This window comes from Megalops cyprinoides, chromosome 20 (assembly GCF_013368585.1).
Source record: "Megalops cyprinoides isolate fMegCyp1 chromosome 20, fMegCyp1.pri, whole genome shotgun sequence".
In the NCBI taxonomy this organism is placed as follows: Eukaryota; Metazoa; Chordata; class Actinopteri; order Elopiformes; family Megalopidae; genus Megalops; species Megalops cyprinoides.
In genome coordinates this window covers 13,674,560-13,695,222 of record NC_050602.1, presented here as the reverse complement: position 1 = coordinate 13,695,222, position 20,663 = coordinate 13,674,560, and the positions used below count along the sequence as shown (strand labels likewise).

Genomic DNA, 20,663 nt, shown 5'->3' with positions numbered 1-20,663 from the left:
GGTTCCCTGGTAAAATACTAATTTTTAGATATTTTGGCAAGATAGAACTCTGAGGAGGGATTTAATTATAGCGTTATAATTAAATTTTGCTGTTGGTCAACTTTCAGGACAGCAGGAGTTTCAACATTTGCATATGAATTGTGAGTACACTTTTTGTTGATATGTTGTAAAACACGTAATCCTCACAACAGTGGCCGTGTTAATAAATTTAAGAGGTTATACATTCAAAAGACACATAAGGATTCTGTTTGCAACAGTCTCCCCAGATCAACAACAGAAGAACAGATGGATAATCGCCAGACACTTCTGACCTGAACAAAATGTTGTTGGTACTCCTTAAAGAATTTAAGGAGGCTATGAAGCTCCTCATAGGAGCTGAATGTTAATTGTCTGTGTTAATCGTTTGTTAAATGTTTAGGGTCATCTGCACATTTCAAACTGACAAACAACATGTTATTTTACCAAATGCATCCAAAACCAGTTAACTGTTAATTCCGCAATTGCTTGTGTGCCATTGGTTAACAAGCCACCCCTGCTTAATTAAAAGCCTACTAAATACAGGTATGTCACTGGAGAGCGGGAGAGAAGCTCCTTTTGTTCCTGCTGCTGGCTTGCTTAGACTGGTTTCTTGTCTCTTTGTTGATTTTTTAAAATAAAGTATTGTTTTTTGAACATTTGCTCTTTCCTGCTCATTTATGTGAGAGGTGTTGGCCAGCCTCTCCACAGAGTCCAGATTACAAACAATGGCCATTCAAAAAAAAAGTTGCATTCTACTACAAAAATGACTTGTAGGGAAAAGGAATCATTTAGACTTTTTTAATGTGCAAATGTGTTTTAAGCGTGTCTACATTTTTTAACTAAAACCACCGATCTATCTGCATATTCGCTTTTTTTCCCTTCACAGATCTATAGTAGCGGTTAAAACATGTTGCCACGACAAAGTGGCTGCACAAAAACCATCCATTTCCCAACCAATTAAGCTTAAACATCACTCTTGGTTGCACACTGCTCAGGAATCTTCTTTGTAGGACTATTCCTTCCCATTAAAGTGATTTATAGCAAATTAGTGTGATTGTATGCAAGTTATCCTGAGGTCTTCACCTAGTCCCATCATTAAACCATTAGCCACAGGAAAGTAAGAAACATGAAAAGTTAAAAAAAATTTTCAAAAGCTAATAACAGCAATCTCACATGACAATTAATGAGATCTCTGGCCTACCTTATGCCTGTGCCACTACATGGTGTTAATCCAGTCACTCCTGTTCCACATTTACCCCAACAACCTATGCACTGGAGCGATAAGGTTTGCTTTTCCATAAGCTCTAATTAATTTCCCTCTTGCAGTGAATATAGTTGAAGGAATATTAACAATCACCTGTGAATAGAATTGGCAGGAGCGTACGCTATACATATACAAAATGGGCCAGTTCTCTTCTATGTTTTAACCCATAATCATGACATCACAACCTGGCATAATGTATTATAATTAATAGTGCTGTCAAACTTTGATTTAAATGTAGCATTTCATTGTTCTACCCTTTTTAATGAAAAAGGCACAAAGAAGAGGTAGACATTTTGAAACGAACAGCTTCTGATAGATCTGTTAGCTCTGAAATGCACAAATGCAGTTCTCTATCATGGCAGTACATGAGTCACACACAACCCTTGGCAGGAGCATGAAAAGCCCTGGTACATCTGGAAACCTGTCAGGTCTCTGTTGAATCAAACACTGCCCAAGACGAAGATGGGGTGATGTGTGCCTTTGGCTGAAAACACCTGAAAAGCTTTCAAAGCACTTGAAATCTGCTCAGGGTCACAAATAAACAGGAAGTTGGATGTAAGAGCCCATACAGTATATCCAACTGCATGTTGACTATGACATGTTGACTGCAGATCGTCCCCCTGCCCCACTGTCAGCGTTAGTCTCATTGCAACCACAGCACAAGACTGATGATTGAATAAAGGTTGCACATTCTCTAAACATACTGTACCTCAGTGGTCACGCATGTTATGTGATCTCTCATTCCTTACCTCAGCATCTCAAACCACCCTTTTACAAGTGAATGGACACTCTAATTGTTTAAAGACAGACAGGGATTGTTGCTTTTGACCAGATAATTTGTGAAATGCAGTAAATGTTAAACACCTTTTCAAAAGACTCTAAGAAATATATTTCTAAATGTAGCAGACATCACCTGGAATATCAATGGCATTTTGAACATTTACACAGGTTTGAAGTATGAATTATATTTTTGGTAATTGTTTTTAAAGACAATTACCAAAACATAATGCTGATGACATTTGTTTTAACAAAATTAAGAGTGTTGAAAGTGTATTTGGAATTAAAATATGCTCTTGCATTCTCAGCCCTTCACCTTTCTTACAATTACATGTGTATTATCTTTGCATTGCATTTACAGAGGGCTTTCTGATCATTTCCAACAGCAGTTGATTCTGATTCCGAAGATCATGCTAGCACTTCTGTCCATGTGTTACAGATGTACTAGCAGCACTACTGGGATGAATTGTTTTTCCCCTCCCTTTCTTCCTCTTCTCTAGCTTACAATGCAGACTTCTGGGCGCTGTGTACACCTGAGGGAGCATTCCTCTATCTGTCACTCCTCTTAGCTTCGAAGCCCTGCACTTGGTCTCCTCCTCTTCCCCTTCTGGGCGACACTCTCCTGCTGTTTTCACTGTTGTTTTCAGACTTCTAGACTCTGGCTCTTCTCACTAACTCTTTGTATGCCATGTCTAACCTCCCCTCTGAGGACTTATTTTCAGATGTTTTTGCACGCTGTGCTGCTTTTCAAGTGTGACCACTGTCATTAACTTTTGACAGTCTCTGTCCTTTGCCCTCTGGGCTTGCTCATACTGTACCCCTCAGTTCATAGCTTGCCTTCGTCCTTTGCACTACAGGAAAAACCTGCACTTAGCAGAAAAGATTTGGAGGAGAGCCAAGCTACCTGATGATGTTGACCAATATCACTTGATCTTCTCCTCTTTCTCTACCTCTCTTTGTTCCCCTAAAAAAGTACACTATCACACAATAACACAGGCTGCTACAGGGAATGGCAGAAAACTATTCTCTGCCCTCACCTCCCCTCTCACCCAACCTCCTCCAACACCCCTCCCCTCACAGCTAATAACTTTGCCCCCTCCTTCTCCTCCATGGTTGCTGACATCCATAATTCACTCAGCTCTCCTTCTCTTCCCTCAGGCTACTCTCCACCTGGATCAATGCCCAAACAACAACGCTATTCAGAACAATGCCCCCCATCATTTTCAACCATCTCTCCACTCTCAGTCTTAGACCTTAAAATCGCTGCTCCAATCTCACAAACCCATCTCGCACCGACAAGATCTGGTTCCGTCCAATCTACTCCAGGCCCAATCCACTGACCTCCTCCTACTCAGCTCCTTTCACCGTAACTTTCTCTCTACCATTTCGTTTCTCTCACTTTTCAGAAAAGCCTGCACCTGCTGAAGAAACGTCATCATCATGCAGTGTCAAGTTACTGCCCAGTGTCTCTTCTCGGCTTTCTTTCAAATACCCTTGGAGGGTTGGCTCATGAACAATTCATGTTTTTTCTTTAACAGAAGAAACTCCTGGACCCATGTTTGTCTGGCATTGGTTTCTTCACATAGATAGCTCTCTGTGAGAGATAATTCCCTTCATAAATCTGATGTCATATCAATTTATAATTTTTATATTTAAGTGACTACACAAGCATGGGGCATTGACAAGCAACAAAATCCTCCCACGCCCCTGTAAACTGAAGGAGACATACGCTGAGTAACCGAAGGTTTACCTTTACTGATGTCTTGGTACTCCACCCATAACTGTCTCTGGACTTGCTTGTTGGGGTACCAGATGTTGCAGGATTCCTCAAACCCGTACACTGCCTCCTGCACAAAGTGGTTCCCGAAATCCTTCAGGATGGACACAAAGTCATTTCGCAGTGTGGCACCGTCCAGGGAGTGGATGGCTGAGCTGAAGGCTGTGGGAGGCGACACACACAACCCGTCTTAATCCAGGCTAGCGACTACTGTCACTTTTATGTGCCACATCAAAGTTTACCTTCCATTTCATTGCCTCTGTAAAATGTTGAAATCCAGAGACAGTAATTGCTTCACAAAGAAAATAGATCATTTAAAAGAATGAAGACCTAACAAAGCAATAAATCTTTAATGTGGCAATTTTAACACCTGCCAGAGAACATAGTGGCCCGTACATCTATACAGAGCAAGTTTACTGTTGTCTGTATAATGTCAGCATTCACAGCATTCTACAAACACAATAAAATACTGCAACTGCAACATATTATGGACCATACTGATGGCTCACTTGGTAATACCATTTGGTCAGTTGTGCATCTTTATCACAATATTAAGGCTACTGAGCTATTTAACAATCATCCAACAAAAACATCATAATTAAGCCTGAGCAATGTTTTATCTTTTGAGCATGTATTCCAAAAGAAATTATATATTCAGTGAGAATTAATTATGAACTGAAATACACTGATTATGCATATGAATTCAGCCAAAGCAAAAAGGTCAAATAAAGGTAACCGTGATGATTTACAGCATAAAACATTTTGAAAGTGCTATGTTTTGATCAGAATCACGCAAGACAAAATCCAGCCAGGCATCATGCAGGAATACAGCAAGCCTATTCCAGTCAAGGGGATCTGTGAGGAACTTCTTGTGATAGTTCAACAAAAGATCAGTAGAGGCATATTAATCTTGTTAATTACATAAAAACATTGAGCTAATTCAAATGCATTAACTGTGACTTATCCACAAAATGCTCAGAGGGAAATGCTGTTCCTTTACTGTAGATATCATATTTTTAGATCAATGTTTATCTCTTGGGATTCAACGGAAAGTCGTACATCGCGTTGAAGCGTCCCATTACCACTCATTGGTGCTGGAACAGATTATTTCCATCCCACATACCATGACCTTCTCCTCCAGTGCAGGTAGAACGTAAGTGGGGGATAGCATTGTATAATTGGGCGCCAGAAATGAAGGAGAAAAAGCAGTCATTAAGAAGGATGGTGCTTCAGGATCTGCTGCTAAATCAGTAAACTCCCACTCCCAGCTGCTAGATGAAAAATGAAAAAGTTAAAATGGCGCTGGAAGAAGAGGGCTGGAGAGAGACTGGAGGTAATGAGACAGCGGAAATGGAATTTTAAAGGTCAGGCAGGAGTTTTTTTTAAGGTTGAGCACTTTCTCATTGAATCCCCCAGGAGAGACAAATCCATACTAACAAATTGCCATGTTTAATTTTTTTTTTATGCAAATAAAAATAATAGCGTAGGCAGCATTTTAAATGTGTGTCTGTCACATGACATTCGGAGTATTAATTATTGTGGTGTATAGAAAGCTACACTAATTACACACTGACAAATGAGTAATCAGATTTATTAATTCACTCAGATGAGAAAGAGAGCAAATGAAATGTTTATCAGATAGCGTGTATTATCATTTAGATAATAATAGATTGAACCAAAATAACATGTGCTCCACTTCTTGATCAGACATTGAAAGCTACTGCAATTATTTAATGGACATCAGTAACCCTAAAGCACCATTATTTTTCTCCTGCATTCCGCGGAATAGTTTCTGTGAGTTTGAAGCTGTGTGCTCCAATTACCAGTCATATCTCATACTTAGAATTTTCATAAGGGAACCAGCCAATCAGCAGAAAGCCCAGAGTAAACATCCCTTACTTTGAAGGATGTGATTGGTACTGCAGAGGCAACACACCACTAAACATCTATCTGGAGAAATCTTTGTGAAGTCATCATGGCAGGGCCTGCCAAAACCCTTTGATATTACTCACACACAAAAAGGCAATGGGAGAATGACAGCTTATTAGACCATAGTGAGAGGCTACGCTAGATCAAAGCTCACTGATGCAAATGCGGACTGCCAACTGTAGGCCTCAGGCTAGGGTCATGTGACCAAACTTCATTTTTCTGTTTCCGAAGGCACACGGCACATTTTGACGTGACTGCCAAAGACTTAACGCACCACTGTGCATGTTTACCTGGGCCTTTGCACAGAAGAGTGAGAGAAGGCAGGCAGTAGGGATTCTCCTGCCAGTGTGCGTCATGTGTGTCAGTTCATTTGGCTTACCTTGGGAGAGTGCCCACTGATTGAGCTTGACATGGTACAAAATGGACCTCAGCCTCCACTGCTGGACCAGGGGGTACCCAGAGACTTCGCTGTAGTTCACCATCCCTGCAGATAACAGAACAGGAGGCAGGATAAGGAGACTGTGAAACAAGCTAGCTGTAATTTGTTCAAAGCCAACTTATTTTACAGCAGGAGTAACAGCTGTTACAATCGTTCTCAGTGACTGTGGCCCACTGGGGCTGGAGCAGCTATACACTCAAAGATAGTCTGTGATGAGTTCAGTGGTGTGGGGGTTTGATGGTCCACTTTGTTCTGGAGAAGGCTGTATGCGGACCTTGATCCAGCTGAGGCATATCAGAATAATATTAGATTCTTTCAGTTTTCTGCTTACATTATCCAAGGCACTAACATGTGAATTGGGGAGGGGTTTCATCACAGCGAACAGAAGCACATTCTCAGTCATGTGTTGCTGGAAAAACCATATATCACCCATTTACATTTCATCATATACACAATTACTCATGGGACTGATGATAAAGTAATTTATAAGATAACCACTGCGAAACACTACCGATTCCGCAGAAGCCCGCATCACATAAAGAACACCATCAACCAAGACAATGTATCCCGTGGTCATGATGGACTTGTCTGGCATGGAAGCGACAAAGATCATCGATGACAGACACCTCATTACAAAGGTATGTTTAAGTGAAATATGGCGGGGCGTGCATCATACCTGCGCAAATTGAACACATTCATCATTCCGCATCTAGTCGGCGGAACGGCGACACTGCTATTGCGCCTGTGGTTGTGTCGCATGTTCGGATCACCATATGTAGAACCCGGCGCGGCGATAAATCATCTCGTATCCTATGGCAACTGTCCGCCACGCAGGTGCCGTGATGGGAATCACAGTGCTCCATCAATCCACTCAGCCCGTAAACAAACAGACCTTGGGCAGATGGGACCCACATCTATACGTCCTCTTAACATTCCCTTAATGTTTGACACATCTGGAAGGCATCTACGGATACGGCTGTTTATCATATAGACACGGAGGGCTGCCGATTTTGGGTCAAAGCGTGGCAAATAAAAAAAAAAAAAGCAGGGCTCTAGAGGCAGCAGATTGACAATGCGGTATATGGGGTTGCGTGACACAGAGCTATAGCTGTGGGGTTTAGCCAGTCTGCAGATACACATGCCTGATTCTGCATCCTCTCCTTTCTGACTACCCTGATGGTACTGCAGTAGGAGCACTGAGTCAAAAAGATGAAGTGAAAGCATGCGCTCAATTTCATTTGACAAACAGCATCTCGTGGGACCTCAGAGAAAGAGAGCCAGTTTCGAACTTGCCATCAAAATGCACAGCAGTGGAACAGGACTAAAAAGTCACTAATTTGACTTTGATATAAACATAGTGCAAACCACCAATACTTCTGTTTCAGTATTCACAAATGCATGTAGATATAGCATTACACTCATTTTGACAGACAGAGACGAGATCTGAAGTGAAATTGTTCTTTTGAGATATGAACTGTGCTTTCAATTTTCAAGGTTTCAATTCTCAACAGGACAATCTGAATGTAAGCAATTAAATATACATATTTGTATCACAGCAGGCGGTATAACTTGATGTGACACATTTATTGGCAAATAATGTAATCCAAACGTCTTCTCAAATATTTGGTTTTGTAAGCAAATGAACTCTTTAAAGACCCCCCCCCAAACCCCCCACCCCCTTCTGCTATCTCACTGCTTCCTGTGCATACAAAAATAGAGTGCCATTTTAAATGAGCAAGCTGGTGAAACTTTTAGGAGAATACTGAAGTACATCTTTAAAGCACGGTGAGGCATTTACTAAGCAGACACCACCTAGAACCTAAAACGCTAACATTTTCACTTATCACCCATCTAAACATTTTGACATTTACTGAGGCAATACAGGACAGCTGCTTAGCTATAGGGGCAAAAGGGGCACCCCAACTGGCACCTGAACTGGTAGCCTTGAGGATAAAAGTCTAATATCCACTCCACTACTCCACACACGCTGGGGTAAGAGAGTGCTGTAATCCAGTAGCCAGACAGGTGCTACCATAAATAACAAAATATAGGTCCATTTAAAGTCTGTGAATCGTGTGCACACCTTTTAAAAAACATTTGACAGGCCTGTTGAGGAGAGTTTTGCCTTGTTGCTCAGCCTTGGTATTCATACATGCAGTGAGCCATGTACATTTCTGAATGTGTAACAGCCTGCTTAGCCAGCCCACTTTCACATTTTAATACCTCACTTCCTAATACTGACCTAAGAAAAAATGTTTTTTAATATATATGTGCTATGTATTAATCGTCACTGTACTGTACACACAGTAATGCAGTAATACTTGCAATTCTTGCAATAGTGCAGCTGTAGAGGTTGACACTGAAACATTTTATCCATCTATGAATTGAATGAATGATACATGTAATGTTTTTGCAACACCTTCACCTTGGGCACATTCATTATGTCCATCTTTTAGGACAGGGCACCTCCACATGTACGACTCTGCAGCCCAGGAAAAACGTCTCTTTTGAAATGAATGATAATCTGGAAGAGTCAGGATTCTTCCGAGAATGAAAATCCTTGGCTCCGAAAGGCCTCGTCTCCTCTCGCCCCTTGAGTCTCGTGCTCTCATTGTCTGACAGAATGATTAATACGACAGCGATTCACATTGCAAACACAAGCTCAGAGTCTCCAGCCAGCTCTCGCATTCGCACAGTATGCATCACTGCCACACACACCGATGAACAGGGTAACAGAGAGGGGGTCAGGAGGTGGCACCATAGGCACAGAAATAACAGATGGTCCAAAGTTGTCTTTGATTTGCATAAAACTATAAAACTATCCAAAGTGGAGTTTAGGTCCATTTACATAACAAGATATCCACTCTAGCAATCCAGGTTAAGTACCTTGCACAAGAGTACAACATCTGTGTCCCGAGCCATATATGAACATGAAGCCTTCTGGTCAAAATTCAATAATTATCAGACTTGCATGGAGCAGCCGGTCAGTTCACTGACCACCAACTTCCTAGGAGTGCAAACCAGAGAAAATGTTATTCCACTGATTTCCAAAGATGAAGGCTTGGAACAATCTTTATCTGAGGCTGATGTTATTGGGGGAGTGATGAGTCATTGGTGCAAATATGTCTCTCCTTCTGTTTGGGATCCAAAAATAGGTTATTTAGTAAACTGAAGTGACCTCTTTAGCATGCACTTATCCCTGCATGACGTCTAGGTGGAAATGAAATGTTCCTAAACAATCCTTGATCGCTCACACATGTCTGTTCCAGTCATCTATAACAAAGTAAGATTTGCTTTTGAGTTGAGTCAAACAGAATAGCCTGAGCAGATGGCAAAATATTCACCTCCATACCTTCATTCAGTCAACAAAAAATTCATCAGGCAAAAGTCATTGAAATATACTGCAAAAGGATAACAGTTTTGTTCAAATGTACATATGAGGTGCAGTTTATAGTTAAATGGTCACAACCTTGCCATATTGTTTGGTTTGACACAAAGTAGAGAACCTCATGATGCCACTTGTCGTTGTTGCTGCATTGATATTTGCATTAATTATTTCTACTTTGGGAACATAAATATATATTTGTCATTCCAATGCATTTAAACAAAATGCTATTGAAATTGACACTCTATACGCTATATTAAAAAAAAAAAAAACAACAAAAAAAACAAAACCGGTATCAGGCTCTAGAAGCACCAAATCCCTTGGAAAGTAACTTAAAGTAAAGTAAAATGGAAAGTAAAATGAAAATGTCACAGCACTGCATTTTCTGCCATTCCATAGCACTTTGTCTATTATTGTACAGTTACTACTTTTATCCTTTATATTACTTTAATTCTTTACTAGTAGATTGCAATTATCTCTCTAATCAGTGTTTTTAAATGACTACATTTTAAATCCTTTATGGTTCCTTAGCTGCCTCCTGTTTCAAATCTCAGAAAATGAGAAAACATTTTTACAAGGGTAGACACTCTCTTAGACCGAAATTAAAACAATTACCATAGCCCCATTATATATTTTAAATTCAGAAACAACATTTACAGCAAACTATCATTCGATCGAAGGTATAGCAGCAAGTGATCAAAAAAAAAATCCATTGCAAAACCCCAATCAAGTGAAATAACAATCAAATATAAATAAATAAATATAATCAAATTCAACCTTCTAGTTCCAAAGCCTCTCACTGAAGACATTTCGCACTGATCCATCTACTTTCTTATTAAGCTCCCAATTTACTAAAATGACATCACAAGTTAGATTCAGTAAGTAGATTTACTTGACATATAAAAAGATAAGCAAAAAAAAAAAAAAAAAATGAAAGTTAAATACAAAATGCATTAAGACTGCTCCTTTGGTTCTGGTGGAACAGCAAACCATTTCCCAAGACTAAAAGCCCATTCTAAAGAGGTGGGTCTTGAGATGGAATTTAAAGACAACATCAGAGTTGAACTATTTGAATGTATTTGCGGGTTTTTCCAGAGAGGATGATCCCGATAGGACAGGCTTGTAACAGTCACCCATTATTGTCAGGGAAAAGGACACAGTCTGGGAGCCTTGGGAAGGGGTTAAACGATCAGAGATAGGACGAAGCTCATGGACCTATGGATCACAATGTGGTAGGGTAAAGAAGCTTTAATCCCCCATTTAAATCCATTGCAACTGCCGAAAGCTAGGGTAATTTGATCTTAGGACCTGAGCTTACAGAGGACATAAGAAGCTGAATTTTCAACCAGCCCAAATGTACAGCGGATTTGTTTCGGCAGGACACCAGGCTGGGAATGACTATAATCTTGAGAAAATCATAGCATGGAGGATAGTACAGAGGGAGCTACTGCCCAGAATTACAAGTGGTTTTAACATACCCACTGACAACAAAGATTTTGGATTTTTTTTTTTTTTTTTTTTACAAAAGAGAGCATCTTCAGTCCTGTCTGAGTTAAAGAATCAAAAAAGTCATCTAGAAATATAGGCACTCCCCCTTTTCACCAAAATAAAAATTCAGTTTCTGATGATTCACATTCACAATGCTCATGAACATGCAGCCATCAATTCACTATTAATGGAAAAACACTATTAATTACAAAAGCAATATTAATATCTAATGAACATTAGCCTTAGTCCCACATGCATCGCCTTATTTGATGAAAAATGTCTAGTCCATGCTATGGGATGGAAACCCCCACTTATAATATTGTATCTACGGGAAAATGAGATTTAATTCCTGATAATACAGTTCATGACAGGGTTATTAGGAATGAATTGTTCCATATAAGAGGGAAATGCCATTAATTCTATATTATTGAATCTCTACCTCTTGACAGTTATATAATTGATAAAAGACTGAAATCAATAGAATTATGACATGGAAAAGACAGCTTGATTTGCATTTGCTGTTTTACCAGCCAGTCGGGGGCACTTTAATGTGAAGAAAAAATCAAATCTGAACTCTGCAAAAATGGAAGGGAATAATTATACTAATGAAGCCCCTCTGGAGCTGGTTGAAACATAAAGGTGTGACACTTTCACAAAAGATGTGATTCAAAGGACATGTTGTTGAATGTGTAAATTCATTCAACTTTATCAATGAGTAAGTCCTAACATGCACACTTGACTTACTCACTCTAATTATCCAGAACCACACAGTATTGGTCTTCGGTACAACCCCTGTAACAGAGACCACCAATGGAGAAATTCTCTCTATTGTATAACTGTTAGTACTGTAGTAGCATTTTTTTAGATCTTACTGTCTTGAACCATATGGCAGTAGTAAGTATGTACAGTAAGATGTTTTGGGCATGCTCTATGGCTTTTTAAGGGAGAGTTGCTGTAGCAAACAGTATAACACCACATGCCAATTAGTTTGCAGAGGGGACAAAATTTGTGCCCCAGTAGCGTAGACTGACTTTAGAGCAATATTATGCTATTACAGTTTTGACCAACTGTTATATAATGTTCTGTATACAAAATGTATAAAAACATGCAAATGGAAGCAGCTAGCTAGCAATATTAAACCCAACAAAAATTCAGCCTGCCTGTATTTCTTCACCTTAGTTAAAGTTTGCTATGATGAATAAATACATATAAAATAATATATCATATAATCATGTCTCTAACAATCACAACTCTGTATCATAATTTGCAGATATTCTGACAGGAAAAAACTTGTGCAATTAAGCACAGTGGAATGCAATGCTGCCCTTAATTATAGCCTCCAGATGTTGCAAGCATTGTTTGGAATTCAGAGTGATGTCTGTTTCACAAACACGACTAGCTCTGTTTCCACATTATTATAAAACAAAGAGTATAAACCTAGAGTTACATTATGTCAGTAAAACATTAACATTAAAATAAAGACATGATACTTTCAGGTTCTGGTACAGTGTTGCTTTAAGAATGTAGTGGAATCTTCTGCCTTTAATAATACAGAAAACAAGTTAATTTGTATGCATGCAATGTCATGCATTATGCACAGTAATGTATTAAAATTATATTTTAAAATTACCCTAATTAAACAAAAGAACTTGTATTTGCTGAACCACTAAAGGACAGAGGTTCAGAGTGCAGGTCAGGGTGTTGACCAGAGTCACAGGGTCAAACTAACTGTGTGACACTGTTGCTGTACCCTTGAGCAAAATGGCTTGCATAAGCTGCAACAAGACACAATAATAGCTGTATATTTCAGATGCAGATTTTGTGAGCCAGATGTAATGTAAGCAATGTTAGTTCTCCTGGAACTCCACTATAGGTGGAGTGGAGGATTGGTGTTTGTGTTTCAGAAAAGTTTCAGTTTCCACGCAAAATACAGCAGGATATTTTTGTTGCATTGATCGCTCACATCACATATAGTGTTGCATCATGACACCCAAGGAAGTAACACATGGTCCATGATATGCTTTCTAAAATAGCTTAAAAAAGCATCCAAGGTGACACCCTTCCCACTCTGACAATGGCAGAGGAAGGAACTGTCAGAGTCTACAGCCATTCCGCAGTGCTGTAACACCTCTGCGCTTTACCGGTCACCGGGCCATATGCTGTGACTTTAATTAAGAGGGAATTGGGGAGAGGCTTCTGTGTCGAACCATGAATCACTGCCACTTTGCCTGCATCAACAGTCAACAAACGTTCAATCCAAGGCCGGCGAGAGTCAGAGGAGAGTGTTCCAGAGACTTCCCTTCATAACGAGACAGTGACTGAAACATTCAAAATCGATACCACGGATTCATCACTCCTTATATTCGCCCAAGTTACTTCTCCTTGATGCTTCCTCTGCCCTAGGGGAGGATGATGTCATTCCTGATTTCTTTTAATAGAAATAAAAAAGAGAAAAGGTCTCTGAAGACGCATGGCATTCTTGAGCTATAAGTGCTCATTGTGGCTGCAGTACTTATGGCCACCCTAAAGGCTGCCGGACCCCTGGTGAGACCTCCACTGTATTAATTATCACATCTAATGTCATCTGTTAATTAATTGACGTTTAATGCCGGAAAAGGCTCCTGCATTTCCATGCAATTAATCAGTGTCAGAGAAGAAATCAAACCCCAAAAGTGATTACCGCCGAGGACTGCTCCCAAAACTGAATTTTAATGGTGTGTGCTGTCTTCTGTGTGCGCCAGAAACCGGGGTCTGTGTCAGTGCCCAGTCCTAGATTACTTATTTATATCATGCTGTTGTCGAGAGAATATATGCTTCGTATTAGGTACTTTTGAGTAGATGTAGGAAAAGACAAAATGTGTTTCAGATGACTCTTTAAACTGTGGGTTCAAACCTACATTTATAGATAGAAATAGTGTTTGTGGTAATGCACAAATGCATTTGGCAAAAACAGACTGCTACAAACACTAACATTTGCATTTGACTATTCTCAGTCTGACTCACTGAATTCAAGTCGGCTTTCACAGCTGCTTGTATAAAGTCTACATGTGTAAGCCTCGTTTTGATTGGACAGTAAAATCTTAATTATCTACGCTGCCTGGGACCAAGCTCTGGGTAGCAAGACAAGTTCACATAATGGGCAGACCTGTAAATTCAAATTGCCTTGGCAACTAAACAATTAATTGTGAGCGTATTACAAGCCAGAAATATGCACAGCCATGTTAATGGATTCCACATTTTCACATTTGCATTGTTCCACCAATTAAGAGCAGAGAACGAAGGGAGGCAGAGTGGCATTAATAATTAAGTTGTTACATCCTGCTAGACAATTGTTACTTTTCCAAACAACAACATTTCACCAAACTGCTAATGTCATTTCCACCTGTCTCTACTCATATGAGGAATGAGAGGATTTTCACCTTATATATGTAATCCATTTGGAAATATAGATCTAAAAAGCTGAAAATGATATAATAATTCCCTCTCTCTATGGTGCAGCTCTTGAAAGCTTGGAATTTAGAATACCATTCAAATCCTAAGCGTTAAAAAGTTTGAAGTATCAAACCCTTCTGATGTCCACACACGGGTTCAAGTGTGAGTACTTTAATGCTTTTTCCACTTGCTACGTTTAACTCGGGAAAGTGCCTCTGTCAAATATTGTGAAGTAAACTATTCAAACCCTTTTGTACAAAAGCAGATACCCTGCAATTTGCACTCTGCTACACGAATGCAAACTCTTAAAAAAGGAAGCATTTTTTAATCAAATATTTGACATATTTAAATTCATTGTGTGGCTTTAGTACACACTCTAAATTATCTTCCCCACCCCTCCCCCCAGAAAGGTCTGACATTCTCTTATGCCACCAATTACAGTGTGACCTAATAAAATATAGATTTTTTGCTGTCTCATCGCAGCCGCATTTAAAGTCGCCGGGTGTCGAGAGACGTTGCTCAGGGATCTGACCCTCAGGGGCGTGATAATAACCGAAGTGAAAGGTCCTTTCTGTTTATGGCGAGGCTGTCTCTGCCTCAGAGTGCTCCGTTTCTTTCTGTGCCCTTTTGATTGCATACAATCAAAGTGAAACTCGGTTTTGCTGTTGCTCTCGATGACTGTTACTTTTTCACTCATCGACACACTGAAGTACACAAACAAATTTCATGCGTTCTACAGCTCTTGGTATGTGACTGCTTTAGATCATTATAAATATAAGTGCCAGAATAATTAAATCAACCTGCTTTTTTACTCAAGCTGTAGTCCCAGCAGAACAGCTAGTTAAATACTAGTAGAAACTTTGTTTTATGTCATGGGATTAAACTTCTCATACCCCTTTTTAGAATCTCAAACTGCATACTAGACTTGCCTCATTTGTTACTTGCTCACTTACTCACTCATTCATGCTCCACAGTGAATAAAATGCCTGTGATTGGATCCAGCACCTCAGCTGACTGAATCACTCAGCTCAGTCATTATAACAAATATGAAGATTAAAATATTAACTTTCAATCTAAATGAATTTTCTGGGGAATTGGTATACAGAACATGCATACATTCCAAGCCCAATGATATATAATACAGACCACAAGAGATATTACATACATTTTTAATGTATCAGAAACAGGGAACACAATGGGTTCAGGGAAAATGAATGAAAATTGGAGAAAAAATAAATTTTAATCAAAAAATGTGTAAAAAATTAATTTCCAATGTTCTGTTGTTTAAAACTTTTAATTTAAAACTGATTAATAATGTCATTTTTTTCAGTTCGAAGAAATTTCACAATTATAGAGTGAATAAAGAAATTGCTGTCTGCTGGCACATGGCCAGTATCAACTATAATTCCTCTATAATTTTGCCAAAAAAGCACCTGTTCAACTACATTTAACAAGCAAAGCTGCTTCCCTACCCTTAAGCTTTCTGGGTCTCTGAGCAAGTTGCTACTAGCAACACACCTTTCTGTGGGCAACAGACAGAAACTCGCCTGTGCCAATTCATAATTAGTATTCTAAATTATAGGTATGTATTAGAAGTACATTTACAAATTGTACAGATACCATTAAAAACTATTAACTACTACTGATTTTTTTACTTGTAGGTACACAGAACACAAGGAACAGAATGTGATCTTTTGATTTTGTTTGGAATGAAATTATGGGGGGGAAACCATTCTATTTCTGTTCCTTGTTGAAAAGGTATGTGCTCCTTTCTTTGGCATATACTGGATATGACTCATCAGCAATTCACCTTGTAACCAAACAGTATAATTGTAACTTTTCTCTTGCTAAATTAAAGTCCTGGATCCATCCACTACCTCCGTGGCTTCAGTGAGCCCACAGGAATTGCATTGACCTGAACTTATAGATTAATGTGGCACTCCTTTTGCTCTTTGCAGTCTTGTGTCTGCCTGTTTCCAACTCTGACGGTAATTACAGCAGGAAGGCCTTGTCTGGAAAAGACTGATAAAATTCACAAGTCAGATATTTGGCTAGATTTTGTAGTTGATAATGGCTTCCCTACATGAAAGTAAAGGACAACACAAAATTGAGGACACACACACACACACACACACACACACCTCATAACAGGAACTACTTTCTCCAGAGACTAATAGGTAATAGTATGCATGACAGCTGGTTTTTGGAGGTCTCTTAGGATTCAGCAACAAAACACCTCTCCTGGCTACTAAAGCCAGTTAAATTAAACTGTTCCAGAAGGCTTCGGGAGGTTTTGGAAAACACAACACTGCTGGACTTCCAACAATCTGGAGGGCACTACTGACTGGCCAAAATACTGCAAGCCACACCCTGTCAAAATTCCATTCCAGAGAATGCATGATTACAGTGAAGAAGCAAGGCCCCTGAAGTCAGACATTTTTCATTTTTCAATTCTTTCAGTAAGCCACTGGCATCCTTTCATTCAGTGACCATACACACTGTCTAGCCCATTCAACCAAGTGACTCTTTCAACAGTGCCTAATTCACTTAGATCTTTTGAATTTTTTTTCCACATCTGGCATTCTCTACACATACTTGTGCCGACTTGGCAATTACATGCTGAATGAAGGAGATGTGACAAAGGTTGGCTTTATAAGAGCAGACACCAGCAGTTCCCCAAAGACCGGGGTCGACACAGCAAAGTGACGCTCTTTTGCGTCCTCACCTCATAGCCAGGAGCGGGCTTCAAGTCTGAACTGGAAAGTGGGGAACGTCTCTCCCTTTCTTCAGTCTCATAAGAGAACTTGTCCTGCGCCAGCCGAGGCTTACCTGCTTCCAATTAAATCAAGATGTATTTGCCTTTCAAAGCTTCCTCTCCCTCTCTTCCCCATTGGAATAATTGATGGAGCCCTCCGGCCTATGATGAATGGCTCTCCAACTGGAAGATGAATAGGTAGATGAATGTCTTGCCCTGAGAGGGTTGGAGCGGGAGCGCGAGGAGTGCTGACACAGTGACAAATACACTGACCGTGGCACCAACCCGCCAAAATCAGTGGGGGGGGGGGGGCAACGGCTCGACAACTCCACCACTTCCTCAGAACCTCCGCGTCACCCCCGCTCCCCGGCACTGCAGCAGACGTTCGCCTACCGGTATTTTCAGCAACTCTGCCAAGAGACAGCCCCCAGAAGTGAGGAGCGGGAGGCACTTTAAGGACAGCGTACCGAGCAACCCTGGGAACCGGAAATTGGGCCACCACTGAAAGTGTGAAGGAATCAAAAAGACGAGAGGGAATTGCATGCTGTTTTGGAAGACTATTGCGCGGGTGGTTTCGCAGAACTGGATTCATCTTGATCCTGGACTGAATAACTGAACTTACCGCAGCACTGAGCAGTCTAAGATGTGATCATTTGGCTCTGTGAGTCCTTTTTGCCTGGGTCAAAGAGTTAAAGGATATACTGTAACTGTGAAGCAAAGCATGCTTCCCAGATAAAAGGGGTCATACTGTCATGAAATAGAGGCAAAAAGTGCCCAAGAAATAAATGATTCTCACCTCTAGTAATGCCACATATGATTCAGCTGGCATTTATTCATTTTTGTTTCACCTGAGAGGGCCTGCAATCAAGGGCACTTAGTTTCCCTTTCGACCACCCCAGACGGCTGTCTTGTCTTAAAGACCCAAGGCTATCTCACATGACTACCCTACTTAAAAGGATGCTTCTCAAAGAAAAAAAAAAGGTTAATAACAGTTCAGACCAATGAGCCATATCCAGGCCAGGGCTAATAATACAAACTTGCCCACCTGTGAGAAAAGACTATCTAGGCACATTCCACTATGCTACTTACTCGCTTAGCAGGCACTCTTATCCAGGGCACCACTCATAATGCTTAGAGTTGCACACGTTCAGTAACCCATTTACAAATGTGGAGTTTTACTGAAGCAGCTGAGGTAAAGAGACTTGCTCAAGGGTATAAAAGCAGTGTCCCAGTGCAGGTTTGAACCCAGGACCACGGTCTGGTGCACCACAGTGACGTATCTGCAGAATGTTACATGTACGCAATAATGACTTTAATGCTAAAGCTGAAGGCCTATTAAAAGAACACCCAGATAGGAAGGTGCAGAACAGCATTAACTCATAGTAAAGGGGATGGCACTTTCGCCCTTGGCAACGGTGGATAAAAAGGTCCCTGCTCCACAGTAGAACTGGATCCACAGGGACGACGGTCGATGCTCCATTTAGATTATTCTTTTTAATCTCCCCTGAGATTGAGGTTTCCAATAAGCCCTAGTCTTAACTGATGGCATGGAGAGTCTTTGCTGGCTGTCAATTACAAAATGGTTGTGACGCTGTGAGCAGGAGCCCCCTGCATACCCAGGAGCCTGGTCTGGGCAGGGCTGGTCACAGGTTTATCCTGGACATTGACGGACATCACCAGCTGATAAAGACCCCATGAGAATCTCGCATCCATTTAACCGTTCTATAAACACTGGTTTATAGACACGGGAGATAAAGTAAGTCAGGGTCGGGTTGTCTCATCATTACTTTAATTTGCTTCGCAGATACTCTTACCCAAGCCGACTTAAAAACATTTTGAATCCCGTTTGAACAGATGTATTTTCAGTGGGGTATCTGAGGTCGGGAACCCTGAGCAAGGATGAAATGGCAGAGCTGTAGCGTTCTCGGCACTACAGCTGAAGGTTTCCCTTTTGAGTGTATACTATACAGAAATGCAAGGACCCCTATGCATTTGCAGGTTTCATTAAAGTCTCAATAAGTGCTGAGTGTAAGGCTTTCCATTGTCTCCTAACTGATAAAAGCCCTCGTGGACCTGAGGACCACCTTACTATATATGTTGACTTAATTAACACTTACTGTCTCATACAGCAGCTAACTGTGAATTTATTAACATATGTATCACACCGGCAGTGGATATCATGAGTGAAGGATGACCTTCTTTTGAAAGAGGAAATTAAGAACTATAATATCTCACTGGCTGACTGAATTTTTTAATTTCCATCTGCTCCTCATCTTTTGGAATCGCAGGCAGGCAGAATTAGCCTTGAAGTTAGGAACCAGCCTTGAAGGTAGCTGAGCCAATCTGGAGAGTTTAGACCAATTCTGAACAAACTAGTAAGGCTGTCATACATGAAACCAGAAATGTACATGGCAAGTAAATCTCTCTCTCTCTCTTCTGTATGTATGTATGTGAGTGTGTGTGTGTGTGTGTGTATACAACTATAAACAAAATGATTTATCTGGTGTTAAACCCATCCTGCTGTTAATTTTGCATCAGGCCTTGGGAACGTAATCCTTCATTTGCAGGCAGGGGAAGAATGTGCAGCATATGTAACTTGAGAAGAGGATGACAAATGATGTAGCGTTTTGAAGACTGATTTACTCTGTGGTGCAGGGGAATTTTTTCCCCCTTAATGAGGGCATTTTGTTTTGACCCTCGGTATTGCGTCTTAACTGCTGCCAAGTGCGTCGTGTTTGCTCGCTGGCGAGTAACGGACAGGATTCAAATCTGTAGACTAATGAATTCCGAAAACTGAAAATCGCCCCTCGCCTTATGAAAAATGATTTTGTTAATACCTCCCTCCATCTCCTTCCAGTTACTCATTTACGTGGATCATCTGGCTGTGGGCTGAAGTATATACGCGGATTACATAACTTCCAAGTATGGGGGGATGCAGACAGGGGGGATTCAGGGTGAACTGCTTGGATGCAATCTTATGTATTATAAATGTGATGGCAGTGCACATGTGTGTTTCATGCAATCTGTGGCATCATATGTAGAATGCAATTAGGAGTTAATCACAAATCTATCTGAGTCATGGTAAATGAATTTAAATTTTATCCAAACAGGGTGAACGATTTTGTCCCATTTTACCACCTTCTGTTTCAAAATGCTGTTTTCCATCTATTTCTACGGATGGCAATTAATACCTTCTTGCTGAATCTGCAGTGGGTATGACCTCTAACCTAAACACCAGGCTGATGTACAGTATTTTACATGGTGTAGCAATTAGTGTGTATGGATACTTCCTTTCAGCAGATATTTTGATATGAAAATTTGAAGCATTATGAAGGATACGACCAAGTGCCTCTTTTGTTTGAAATGATTAAGCCACATCTTGATTATTCATTTGAAAAT

The 20,663-nt window shown here is 40.3% G+C and overlaps 1 protein-coding gene across 2 annotated transcripts in view; it reads right to left on the bottom strand.

The window, feature by feature from the left end:
* astn1 (astrotactin 1) overlaps positions 1-20,663 on the bottom strand; it is a 274,669-nt gene that overhangs the window by 90,775 nt on the left and 163,231 nt on the right. For both annotated transcript variants that reach the window (XM_036554076.1, XM_036554078.1), the window contains exons 15-16: positions 6,145-6,249; positions 3,810-3,998 (exon numbers count right to left, since the gene is read on the bottom strand). In XM_036554076.1, coding sequence (XP_036409969.1) covers positions 3,810-3,998; positions 6,145-6,249 — 294 coding nt within the window. The remainder of the gene's footprint in view (positions 1-3,809; positions 3,999-6,144; positions 6,250-20,663) is intronic.